The sequence below is a fragment of the Alligator mississippiensis genome, chromosome 1, assembly GCF_030867095.1.
Source record: "Alligator mississippiensis isolate rAllMis1 chromosome 1, rAllMis1, whole genome shotgun sequence".
NCBI lineage: Eukaryota > Metazoa > Chordata > Crocodylia > Alligatoridae > Alligator > Alligator mississippiensis.
Genome location: NC_081824.1, coordinates 186,593,805 through 186,607,998, shown reverse-complemented (window position 1 = coordinate 186,607,998; position 14,194 = coordinate 186,593,805). Strand labels below are relative to the sequence as shown.

The following is a 14,194-nucleotide window of genomic DNA, read 5'->3' as shown; positions in this document are numbered from 1 at the left end:
ACTGAGTGGTACATCAGAATTACTGTATCTAGCTTAAAAATAAAAGGCTACATTAAATTAAGAAGATGCAATCAGGGGAATGGAGGGGTTTTTGTGAGAACTGAATAGCACTTTTTGTTTTGCATGTTTTTTTAATTATATTTCCTATTAATAATGCCAAGTGCTAAATCATATCATAAAGACAAATAGAAAAGTACAACTTCATTGTTGAAAACAATTTCCCTCCTATCAATCTGAGGATTTGTGCATCAATATTGTAGATGAACTGTTAATTACAAAATCAATTAAAAAATTATTTCTAAAAACAGTCACGCGTCCTGGCTCTCAGGGGGGCAATTTGGGCAGAAGGTCTCATCTCACTAGGACCGCGCCAAATCACAAGTCGTCATCCACAAGTAAGCAAAAGCAATCTGGTTTTTCATTTTTCAGCGCGGCTGAGCCCAGCCTGAGATTGATCGTCACATATGGCCCCAGAAAACAAACTGTCAATACCTTGAATGCTGCAGAATTTGAACAAATAGCCGTCCGCCCATTCAAGCCACTCATTGCATCCCATTTAACAGATTTTATTGACAGTTTCCTTCTTGTAATTAAAGGGAAAACTACTGGCCAGCAACCAAGATAAAGTTCAAAGATAGGGTCAAAACAAAAGCAGATGGAGGGGCACGGTGTGACTGTCAATGGTACATAGCATCAGAGCATGTTATTGACACACAGGTATCTAATGATCGGCACGTCATTAAAGAGGGATCTATCGTGAACTTTATGCAAATGCTAAAAGGGACTTAAGACCACAATAAAGCATTAAGGAGACACAAAAGGAAAAACAACAAAGCACCAACGATTTTTACTTATCAGACACTGTTCACTGCTTCAGCACTTTTAAGTTCAAATGTGGAGAAAAATACTTTTTGCAATTCTTAACCCATTCTGCACAATATATTTTAGTGAAACTTTAGTATAAAATAGGGGATCCATACAGTGAAGTATAGTCCCTTAAAGATTAAACAGGGATTTCCCTCCTTTGCACGTACCCTGGGTTCACTTTACCAATATGTTTAGTAGCCGTATTTAAGGAGAGCATATATTCCATATAATCCTGCCTCCATCCATTCAATTTAAGTAAAATGATTAGACTTATCTGGATTATGAAATGGATTTGGTAGAACAACATCTAAATTCATTTGAAAGGATCTTTGCTTGTATAATACCTTCCATATTATCCAGTGTATTATTTTTACTGCATTAGTAATATGTTCTACTGCTTAAAACTGTAAAAATCTTCCTTAATTTGAATTGCATTTTTGCAGCCTTTTAGCAGAAGACCCACGGTCACCTAAGCTCTGATTAACAATTAATTATTCCTAAAACATAGTGAGATCAACCATACAGAAGGTATTATTGGAATGAAAAGGTGACATAAAAAAAAATGTAGTAACAGTCATGCCAATCTGCCAACCTGAATTAGCAAGCGCTATAGCTTTGAGGGTGACAAACTCTTCTTTCTCCAGCTTCATGCTCTTGTATTTCTTTACCAGCTGCAGGATGGCATTGTTGAGGTCAAGAAGGCCTGCCAATTTGGACTGGACTTCATCCATTATATAATCTTCAGCATAGACAAGCTCATCTTCAAAAGGCAGTGATCGGTACACAACACCCAGAATCAAAATCTCCATCCAAGCACTCTGCAGAAGGCTCATCTGGTCAGCCAGAGACAAAGTGGAGAAACCTACAAAGTGCAAGGAAAAATATTAAACAGGTGTTGATGCATCAAATCTCTGCATCATAACAAGAATTTTCTGTCATTTTGTTTTTAGGGAAATTACCAATTGGTATAAATGCACTCCACAGATTTCCCTGCCTCTTCAAGATCAGCCAGCATAAAATTAAAGGGCTTCTATTCAAGGTAAAAGTTAAAAGCCAGCCTGAATCTGTAGGCATTTTCTGCAAGAGTTACAGTAATCTGGGAAGTTATAATTGCAATGTAGAATGGTTTGCACATTCTCTCCTTAGTAGAAACGTTCTAAAATCTAATGCTATGCAGTTCTGATCTGATGTCATCTAACAAGTAAGATAATAAAAAGCTTTGGTCCAAAGGGCTTTTGTTAGCAGACTCTTGGCTCTGTTCATCAGTGCTGTAAAGAGAATGAAGCAATGATGTCAGAGGCCCCCTTTAAGCCAAGAAGGATATTTTCGATAAAAACTTTTTTAAGAGGGAAGATTGGATGCCTTAATAGAATTAAAGTGATTATCACAACGAGCAAAGTGCTCTTTGAACTTCAACCTCAGCAGAAAGAGAAGTAAGACCTACCCTCTTCAGAAAAAGACGCTAATTACTTCTGTAATGGCTTCTGCCTCTACTATGCTTGCTGAAATAACAGGATGGCACATTAAAGTGCCAAGTGAATAGTAATCACACCATCATTTTTGTGAGGGAGAGAGAAAATTTAATAATGCCTCTTAATAAATTTAAGTTTTGCTTTCCTTTTTTCTGCTCTCTTTTTTAATAGGATCACTAGGGGCAAACATCTTTACTGTCTTACCTTTTCAGGATCTTGTTTACAGTAGCTGTTCATTTATTATATCAAACTGCTAATATCCCCAATCACATTAGGAGGTACAGAACAATATGGGAGAGGAAGTGATTTCCTGGCCTGTTGGTGAAATGTAGTAGTTTGCCAGTTGGCACCATCAACCACAAGTACTTAATAAAATCATCAAAGGGGATTAGTCAAGCTTTTCTTGAGGGGGTCTTAAGACATGTCTGAAGCTTTCATGTAGTTGTTTATGGAGCTGCTCACATGTTCTTTGACAGGGTTCCCGCAGCAAAAACAGTCTTTTTGTTATTCAATTATACTTCAATGCATTGCTCCTGTTTTGAAAGTCTGGAGTAAGGATATGACAGAAACAGGCAAATCTATACAGGCATTCGCTACAAACAAGATTCACTCTCTTGTACTAAGAGAGGGAAATATTACTTTTCTTTCAAAATAATGTATCCAAAGCTGTAAGCATCAACAAGGCTGAAACACAAAACTAGTTCTACTCCCTCTCTTACCTGTTTTCATTTGTTCATACTGCCTTTCCTGCCCTGTGACAGAACAGTAGTTCCCTGCCTTCCAAATAAAACCACCCAAAACTGAGCTAACCACCACAACAACAACAAAACCCTAAAAAAGTGACACTGAAAAAAAGCATGTCTATGATTAAAATAAATAAGAGGGAAACAGGAAAGGAATAATCATTTGAAAGGTTTATAAGGAGGAATGCATGCGTTCAATTAGCTGCTGTGTTTCTGTTCCTTTCCCTCATCTCAAGAACCAGTTTTTCTGCAGCAGCAGATGGACAGAGAATGTAGCCTGCAGCACTGTCCTGTGACAGCCCTATTCTCCCTCCCAGACACTGCTGTTAGTAAATAGATTTACACATTCTCCAATCTCCACACATCTTTCTGCCGAATAATTAAAAGCAGGATGATTAGTTTATTGAGTGGAAGGAGGAACTTTTTTATTGAGGTCCATCCACGATTTTATCAGGGCCAGCACTTTTACGGTTGTCATGAGGGTGCAGGCATCCAATTTTTCTTATCTGCCTGATTAATACAAACGCTGTTTCAGGACGCATTAATTAACAGATACAAATCTACGTTCTCATGGAAGGATCAATACAGAGAAGAAAAGAGGCATCAATGTGAATTTAGTGCTGATGATGGAGAAGGCACTCTATTGACATTTACGTGCATGGAAACTTTAAAGTTGCAGTAGAGCCCTTTTGTCCCTGTGATTTACAAATTAACAATTTTTCAGCCATAACAATGTTTCACACACTTCTGAGGAGTTTAATTAAGCAAAAAGCAATAAAATCAGTTTTGATTTTTGTTTAAAAGTTGAACTTGTAATTTGTCTCCTTTCTATTTTTCTGAAACCCTCTCAACTTTCTTCTTGTATGTACGTCTCTCATTTTGTACTGAGTTTTTACAAATTACTGAATGTTTCAGGACCACATTTATCATGTGCTTCAATCAGAGGAAGTCACATTCACCCTGTACAGAAAAAAATAGGACACTGCTTGTGATTTACTGTACTGTATGTTGTTAACAAAAATTTCACAGGAGAAGCTTCAAAATCATTGACACTGTTGAAACTGACAACTTTAAAACACACTATATATATTAAATAAATATAACATAATTAATATATATTTAATGTATATTATATGTATGTGTATATATATATATAATTAGGAAACAGGAGTACATTGTGGTTTACAGTTTTGTGTGTGCGTTTGTGTGTGTGCAGGTGCATGTGTAGTCATTTCCTTCTCTATTAAAGGCAACTTTCTCTGTGAAGCCTACTCAGTGAAAGCATGCTTTAACTCTTAAGGACATTCCTCAAGGGAAAGCATCATGTTGTAATTAACCTTTTTTCCTTTTTGTCAGAAAATTTGGAAAGTGAATGGTGTGTTTATAATACAGCTGTCCTTTTGTTATATCCCAACACAATACAATGAGAGTAAGGGCTATGTAGGAATACATATTTACATACTGAGATATTTTTAAATTGAGAACCTTATTCCCTTATTTCTTCTCAAACTTTTGATCTGATCCTGTTAACTTTACCCATGTGACCTTTCTCTTTGTATTACAACTCTAATGGTATCAAGGTAACAGGAAGCAAAAGGACCAGTTTGGAAATACACAAGCAACTTTGGTGAAAAAATATTTTAAATCTCGTATTTAAACATATTTTTATTGGCATGGTGATGACGCTACTATTAAATCAAAATGATAATAATTGAATACCTGAGGTGCTTTCATTAAAAATACTAAGCTAAACTAATAACCCAAATAATAATTCTTCCAAGTAGAAACTAATATTAAATTGCTGCATCAGTTGCTTTTTTCTGACAAGTCAATATTTTCTAATGAAAATTTATTTGAAAAGAGACTTCCAAACTATGTGTTAAATACATTTCCAGCTATCTGGACTAATTAAATGCTTCCAGCTCATAGCAGTGAGCTCTTTTCACACAGACATAAGTTGTTGCATTATAGAGTGCATTGCACAGCTCCTTAATCCCCGGTGTTTGACAGGTCATGGATTTAAATGCACATTCATATTGTGGTGCTTTTTCCTCCCCGTTTAGCATGTACTATTCCACGCACATTGGTGATGACTTTGATTTCTCTTCATCTCCTGCCCCAACTTGGTGCCATTTAATGTATCTCACGCATTTGCTAGCAGAATGACTCTGTACCTTGACCTGCAGTTAAATAGCATGCTTATCTGCAGTACAGTGTGCTCCAAATAAACCAGATGACAGTTTGGAATAACGTCATTTGGACGGATTGAAAAGCTTCTCAAGAGTCAGGTACCCCTGAGGTAATAAGCTTGAAGGAAGCATGTTTTGTGCCAACCCTCCTGCCATCTTCTTCTAGACGCTCATGTGCTTGACAATGATGCCATGGGCACTTGTCAAGATTTTTTTTTTTTTTTTTTTTTTGCCTAGCAAACTGATGCACTTTGCAGTCAACTTACAAAAAAGGCTAAGCATTTGAAAGTGTGAAGGGCAAAAAATATCTGACGGCTAGTCTTCAAAAATACACTTTCATTTCAGAAAGCATAAATGTTTATTTCCTGAGCTGAGTGTTGACAGAAGTAGGCTGCAGCACAGGCATATGAATTTAACCCCTAGTAGGCATTCTGTTCAGCGCTGTTTTCATATAGCTGAATGTGAATCTACAGGGTGTCTTGTAATATCAGTTAACAATGGCTGATTTCCTGGCTACGTTCCTCCCCCCACAACCCCCCTCTTCTTTTTTTCTTTTTTTGAAGGGGAATTATAGCACTGCTCTCACTAAACATTTGAGCCTTTTCCACAAACAGTGCATCACACACAAATTGTAATTATCCCGCAAGGACTTACTGAGATCACTAAAAGTGTACTGAGAGAAGGTTGATTGAGCAACTTAACATATGTTTGATTTTTTTTTTTTTTCTTTCACATATCGATAAACTCAATGCTCACACTAAGTCAGGAATACAGGTAACAAAGGTCTTAGCGCTTTTATTATGTGAACATATATCAAAGAGCCAAACTGTGCTGTCTGTCATGTTACGTGAGCCACACACATTTAGCAGTCTCTTAAATGGGGCTATTTAGACCATTGCTCTCTTCAAATATCAGCACATGCACCACTTGCTTTCTATTTTACATTGCACACATCTTCATGCTAAGCAGGGAAATCTTTTATATTCCTGAAGACCCTTTTCTCTACTTCATTAAGATGGACTTTATGGACACTAACTCACTAGGGGCTAGAGTGAAGCAGCTGCAGATGGTCAAGTGACAAAGCAAGATCTGTAGCAGCATATACATAGTGCTATGAAAACTCTTACAAAAAGAGTAGCTACAGTTATTCCTGCTATTATTGTCAGCATTGAATATTTGATGCCCTAAATCTGGCTGCTCCTTTAACACACTTTCCTTGTGCTTCACATTAAACTAGCTTTATTACCTCTCTAATATGTGTTTCTAAATCAGAATTTTTATCATATTGGCTATGAAATAACTGACAAATCTGGAAGTCACTGATGTTTTGAGATAATCAGGCCCCATTTATTTAACCATTTGTTTCAGTGTTTGCTGGGTCTATGAGCAAAACGTTACTCAAGCTTTCATTGGTTTTATACTTCAAATATCTTCATTTACATTTCTTATAATCAAAGCTGTGCTTGAAAATGACATGTTCAGTAGTGTGTTGCAGATTCAATATATTTACACAGTTGAAATATCAGAGTTGGGTTTTTAAATTATTTACACTTAATTTTGATAGATTAACTTCCTTCTAAATGTTTTATACGTACTGATGTTTCCACTGCAATTCCCTCATTTAAAAAATAATGTATGTTCACCATTGGCTGAAAGAATAAAGCTAAAGTTTTCAGTACTTGGGTTTCTGCCTTTTTTTTTTTATATTAGAGCACAGTATTTTATCTACAGACTTGGGAAATCCAAATGTCTCTCTCTGGCGCAAAAGTGTAAATCTGAAGTTAGTCCACCTCTTTCTGAGATAGGAATCAGGCTATGTATATTTTCAGATTCACTATTCTGAAATTGATGCCCTCTCTTCTCTTGCCTAGATTCACTCTACAGCTTTAACTGGCTTTTGTGGAGGTAGACCATAGCTAAGAGCTCCAACCATGACATTTCTGCTCTGGGTACAGGAAATTTTCTAAACATGAATATGCATCACATTGACTTCAACTTTAATTTGTCTGTTCCCCTTGTGGAAATCCAAAGGAGAGCAAGAAGTACTAAAACAATCACTTAAACATAGCATAAGCAACTAACACTTAAAACAGAGGCTTTAAGGTACATTCAACTCTGGGTTCCTAGCCTTAGGCTACAACATGCATTTTATTTTATAACCCAGCCAATGTTTATTTTAAAACACACCTATTTATCCCCCTATATGCAGAAAAATATCCAAACCCATAAACAGGTCAGCTCTTCAGCAGATCATTAAGATACAGTACTTTCACTAAGATATCTGAGGCCGCAAATGTATTTTATCAATTTAGTAGAAAATGTTCCAATTCCAGTAGCTTCTAAGGATTTTTAAGGTTGAATATGTGTCCCTCCAGTACATGCTCCCCAACTGAAAATATCTGTCAGAACTGTTTGCTTCATGGCAGCCTCCCAGACTCATCCTTGAGGTTAAGAGCAAGCATCTGCAGGTGGTATCACAGCAAGGTGAAGTCTAACAACAGTTGAAGATTTTTTACATAGTAAATACCAGGTAGAACAACTAAAGGCACCAACTTGTCAGGACTCTTCAATCAGAGACCAAGTAAACAAGCATAAAGTAAGACAGGCTCAAATGAAACAGCCGGCCAAAGGCTGCATTGCCTTCTGCATTCAACTTTCATGGCCCCCCAGTTTGATGTGTCACAGTTCAATTTTATATTAGGGAAGCAGGTTTTATCACTGGGGACAAATGACTTTGGTAGAGAACAAAAAGACAAAAACAAAAAAAAACAGTTTGTCCAAATGATACTTTGCTCTAGGGGAGAAGTTTGAGCCTCTCTTTCATTCATGTGTGGGGGATCACTGATGCTCTCTGGAGGAAGTACTGGTTTTGGCATCTGTAAGCTCCGATCCTGTTCTGACAACACCATTCATCTCACCACGCAGGTCAGAAGCTATACTGTCTGCACTAAGAATTCTGACTGCCATCTGTTAGTTGTATCACAGCAACACGGACATCAGATAGATTTAATACACAGGCCTGGCTGGGTGTCATTTAGGTCCCCTAAGAAAGACACCATGCATTTTCAAAGTTCAGTGATACAGTTGGGCCAGCCTTGCTTATTTTCCTATTTCTTATTTAACTCTACATTTAGTCTGCTACCTTTGTCTAGATAAGATCTTATAAAATATAAACGTTAGGTTTTTATATATATATATGTGTGTGTGTGTGTGTGTGTGTGTGTGTGTGTGTATGTATGTATGTATATATATGTTAGTTTTATATATATATAAACTAACATTTATATTTTATAAGATCTTACCTAAACAAAGATAGCAGAATGAATATATATAAAACGGGGAAAATTGCTGACCATAAGCACTTTTCAAACAAACCCTACTGATAGGATGGCAAGCGCCACGCAGCAGATTGAGAAACCCTGGGCTTTTATCACAATCCTACTTTCATCTCACTGAAACAACAACAGATAGATGGCATGGCAATAAAAATGCATTCACACTGCATGTCCATCTCAATCCATTAAGAACAATGGATTCTCACTAAGCAAATATTCGCTTGTCAGAAGTATTTGCAACACTGGATTCATTCAGCAGGACTAAGTAAGTGAGGTTCACAGCAATTTAAAAGCAGCAAATTAGACATTTACAAACAGTGAAGATGCTGCTTGTCTAGCGTGACCTTTCAGTCAGGCTGTACAAGAAGGTGTTAATGCAATTTAAATGCCAGTTAGAAATATTTCAGTTTTGTCTTTACCCTGTATCAAACCTTACATGATAATTCTAAAGAGGAACAATTTAAGCATGTCATTTCTTCACAAGAAAAGCTCTTGTAATCTACTGTATTTGAAACTGGTTTATTACTTTAAATCATATTTATGTCCCCAAACCAAAAGAAACATATCTATCAATCAACTATCTATCATTTCCAGTTACAGTACCAGTTCTTGAGAGTTTCTGTAAAAACAGCAGTGTAAAAAAAGCTTGAAAATGTCATGGATAAGGAACTTCTTTCTGACTTCACACCACCATTTGCACCTGCTAAAATGTAACCAGGAAACAAATTAAATAAATAGCAACTTAGTCATAATGTCGTGCAAACAGATTTGGTAAGATATTAATATACGGCATTTTTTTTTGTGGAGGTTCAATGTGCAGAGGATTTGCAGTGTTTGACTGTATTTCATTCACTTGAAATTTTACAGCATATTATCATAGTATTCAATTCCCATGGAAAAAAATAAGATTAAACAAACAAAGAGTTTTATTCTCCTCTCTCACTAGTTTCACTTCTAGAATAGCATTATTCCAGATTTAGGCTCTCAAAGTGAAAAAGAATCAGGCCCAGTACATACATTGTGTTTTTATCATCAGATGTTCTGAGGACAAAAGAAAAGTTAACCAAAAGCAGGTCAGGGTTCTTTTCCTTCCTACTTTGCAGGATGACATGTGGAAACCTTTTTTTTTCTATTAGGATGATACTAACTTTAAGATATTGATGAAATCCTCTAACATTGAAGCTACTGGTACAATTTGGCTGACAATAATTGCTCTCCTTCAATATTAAATTGAAGTCATGTGTCTGATTGGTTTTAATATAACAGTGTTTACAATCTGACTTCCTTATTTAAGGTTAGTATTTGCAGATCTTCAACACATTATCTTGAAACATTTGCATCCTGGCTACCTGGAAGATTGTCTCTTTACTGATATAAAGCTGTTGCAAATGGGATCAAGTGATGTGCTCTTATGGCTGTCTCGGTTGTTAGATTTGAAAGATGTGGGACAGGAGCAGAACCTTTTCAATGGAATTTGCTTCTCTAAATGTCTGATACCAGCCTGACCTTGTTAACCTTCTGGACATGGCATAATGCTCATCTGTTTACTCAGGCATTTGCATGAGAGAGAAAAAAAAGATAGTGGGACTACATGTATAACATTAACAGCTTGCTTTGAAAGAGTCCACTCTATAAAAATGGGGTCACATTTTCAAACACAGTTTCTAATTTTGTCTCAATCTATTCTGCGTGCAAGTATTACAATTCAGGCATGTTACCACCTGTCCTGCAGGTGCAAATGTCATTTTTTATCATGTGTACCTACAAAACATTAAGGATGCAAAATTGCAGGTGTAAAATTAGAAGCTATGATCAAGCTTTTTTGAAAATGCAGTCTAGCAAATGGTCACTATGTTTAATTTAAGAAAGAAGGCAGGGTATATATGCACTTTTATACACTCAATAAGATATATAGAGAGAGCACAGGCTTTTATGAACCCAAATTCACTTCATCATACATGTGAAAGGATGTGTGGAAAGCAGAGTATAAGAGGGGGTACATGTAGATGTTACATTTAGATCAACATAACTAGGGTTGGGTCAATCTAAGTGCGATCTGTGCAGATGTTCAGGGAGGTTAAATTGGGCAAAAAATGGCCAATCCAATCTAATTTAGTTCACTTGAGGGGATGATAAATTAGATTGAGAATGGTTTAGCCCAATCTACTGCACATCTGCATTCATTCAGAGCCAGCCCCAGGGCTGGGAAGTCCCACCAATCTACCCCAATCCCACCAAATCCTCTCCAGAACTGCTTAACCCCTGCAGACTAACCAGCACACTCCCGTCCCCTCCCCCCCCCCCACCTCCCCAGCGACCCATTCCCTGACCCCAAATTACTTAGATCGGGTTCCTGGCATGGCTCCCAGCACTGGCGAACATCTGCACAAGCTGCTCCTGATCTCCAAACATGCAGCTTAAGTAAACCACATGATCACAGATCAGGTAAAGCAAACATCTGCAAGTACCCAAGGAGAGAGAAATTTACTGTGAATATATATTCTATAACTTCATTTTAACGTACTTTCACTAGTCCAAATTAAAATACACATTTATGTGGATCTAACTGATTAAAGATCTCTTAGTACAAACTGGTGTGACAACAGTGCGAGAGCTCACACCCTTCCATTTAAAAGGTAGAAAGTGCAATGCCCTTGTAATACAAAAGAGGGAACAGTTCCATGCAAACAACTGCCAGAGCTTGTACCCCTTGCTGGGAGTCTCAATAAGCGGTGAATGGGCATAGACAGTGAACCACTCTGATACCTTGAAAGGGTAAGTTTAGCAGAAGGTACTGTGGTTCAGAGCTGGCATTAATGCCAATCAAACTGATACCCGACCTCAGATAATAAAAAGAGCTAGCTAGCTTGCTTGCTGTTTTGGTTTCAAAGACTTCATCACACATCAGGGGCAAAAAGTGACAAAACAACAACAGGTCCTGGAGTTATGCCTCAATAAGCCCCAAAATTGTTCTGAATGTCAGAAATTCAGAACTACTGCTTCTTGAACTTTCCTAGATATATACCACCTTGTGGGTATCAGGCTGTGGAGGTAAGTGATGCTGACACTTCATATGTATTGAAACAACTATGCACAAGGAATGAAAAGCTACCTCTCCTGAAATTCCTAGCATTTTTGTTTTTCTTAAAATCAAATTCCAAGCGCTAAAAAGGGGGTGGAGATTTTGTGTGTTTTAATATAAGCCACAACTTACCAATAACTTCTATTGTGTCTATTTTGGGCACATCTACATGAGATACTTACTGCACCTTAGCCTAATAATACTGCACAGTAGCATGGTGGTTAAAAACCGTGCTAATAACCTACTGCTCAGTGTTATTAAGCTAAAGCACAGTAAGCATCATGAAAAAACCTTGTGCCAGAGGTACTGCACAGTAACTCAAGTTACTGTGCATTTAGTTAGTACTTTATTAAGCAAGTACTAAACTAAATGTGCAGTACCTAAGGCGCATGAATGAATGTGTACATGTGTACTCCAGGTACTCTTTTGCTTAAAGAGTGCTAGGTCATTACTGTCTGGCTTTTGCTCCTATGGAGAAGTAACTAGTCATTTCCTCATTAAGAGCAGTAACTCGCCTCCAACTTTCCATCTGGCAAAGTCAAATTTCCAGGAATTCCCCAATCAGGTTAAGATGAAGTCAGTGTTGGAATGTATTAGCAAACATAGAGAGACATGCTTACCAGGCAATCAAGGCATCTCCATTAACTCTATCTGTGCTAGATCACTTCTGTGTGAAAAGCCTTCGTTCTGTGTATAAAAGCTTGGCAGCGAACGCACCCCTCAGTCCACATTACAAAAAAAGTCATCTCATATTTGTGTGACAGACAGTTCTTTGAGAACTATATTTCATTTCTTTTTCAGCTTAATCTCTTCCTTTAATAGCATGATACTGCCAAATATTTTAAATAATATTTGTAATTGCCCTGCTTTAAAAGGAGGGAGGAAGGGAAAGAATCAGCCAAAAAAGGCAGCTTTCTCTCTCATGAGTGCAGGGCTTTCAGTTTTCCTAGCTGAGTGTATATGTACTATTAAGACTACCTCTGGAGGCAGAGTGTCTTAAGTCTGCAACAGTCCAAGCAAAAAAAAGAGAGAGAGAGCTGCCTGATTCTAATACACCTAATTAGCCATCGGCAGACTCTTAATTGCATACATTAGGATGATTCCATAGTGGAGATTAATTCTAAATATACCCAAGCAGCTGGTTAAGATGCCATGGATTACAGTGTGGACTGTACTTTTCCACTTAATTAGATATCAAAATTAAGCAGCAACAAGCATTTTGACATAACGGGGATCAAGCCGCCGCTTGGCATCCCAGAGCTGCACTAAAGTGACCGCTAAACAGAGCCGCACAGATGGAGAGATATTAAATGCCGCACTGGAAAGTAATTTCAAATAATAAAATATCAATATTTACATTTTAATTACCCCTACTGAGAGCCGCTCTGTCATTTTCACTATTGCCGACGCAGCAAGGGGTAGTGGAATGACATTGCGGCTCTGACTGCAATGACTATTTTGTTTCCATTAAAGAATGACAAGTGTTTTAGAGGCAGTGACACCCAGTGTGTGAACAAGAATGACAGCAGATCAGAAAATTCCTATTAAGGGAATTCAACAAGAGAATTTACTCCAAGCAGCCAGCTCCTCCTTGAAACACAATCCTTTCCAAATTTTCTGCTGAAAGTTTATTATCACGGAACCCAAGGGAAACTTTAGCCTTCCATGAAATATTTAGAATGATAAGACCTAACATGATGGTCAGTCAATTTAAAAACAATAATACTCAAAGCAATCAAGGATCAGAGAGTTTTGTATAAATCAAAATAGTTTGAGGGAACAAAAGGACAACTAATGGCACTTCACTTCTTCCTGTCAAAAGATCTCATAAAAGTTTTGCTTGAACACAAGGAACGTCAGGTTTATTTTAGCTCCCTTTTCCTTATTTTATTATCCTTTGCACAGTGAATACTCTCTACAACCTTGCTCCCAATTTGCTGCCCTTTAGAACTGTCATCAAACTTGGTCACAACAGGTATATGTATATGTGTCTATCCTTCTTTAAGATATATTATATAATGTTTCCTCCCTCCTGCCTTCAGTATTTGCATCAGAGGCTACTGACGTTTGCAGTACCTTACAAATCTAATTACTTCTTATCAGGTTTGAGGTCAAGTTTCTAAGGGAAAAATGGATTAAATCCAACATGCTACATTCACAAAGTAGATGAAAAAAGGGGGAAAATATGAAAACAGTTTTAAAACAATTTTCCTTGGGGATGTTGGTCAAACTGCAGAAATTTTGAAAGAATTTTAATGCCCCCAGACATGAGAAACTATACAAGAGAAAATTCTTGGTGTGTCTCCTGCAGTGTTCAGCTACCTGACCCTCCTATGCCATGGCACGCATTTTTTTAAGGGGGAGGGGGCGGAGCTGAGCATCTATAAATGTGACAAATGGCTAAAGAAAATAAATGAAGACAATTTTGTAGAACAGAACAGGAAAAAAATGAAAGAAAGGAGAAAAGAAAAGAAAAAGCTTAGTGCTCGTGTCTATTTTCAAGAGT

At 37.3% G+C, this 14,194-nt stretch overlaps 1 protein-coding gene across 12 annotated transcripts in view; it reads right to left on the bottom strand.

Moving 5' to 3' along the window:
- Positions 1-14,194, bottom strand: part of ESRRG (estrogen related receptor gamma) — a 518,556-nt gene that overhangs the window by 15,211 nt on the left and 489,151 nt on the right. For all 12 annotated transcript variants that reach the window (XM_059717755.1, XM_059717759.1, XM_059717757.1 and 9 more), the window contains one exon: positions 1,460-1,729. In XM_059717755.1, coding sequence (XP_059573738.1) covers positions 1,460-1,729 — 270 coding nt within the window. The remainder of the gene's footprint in view (positions 1-1,459; positions 1,730-14,194) is intronic.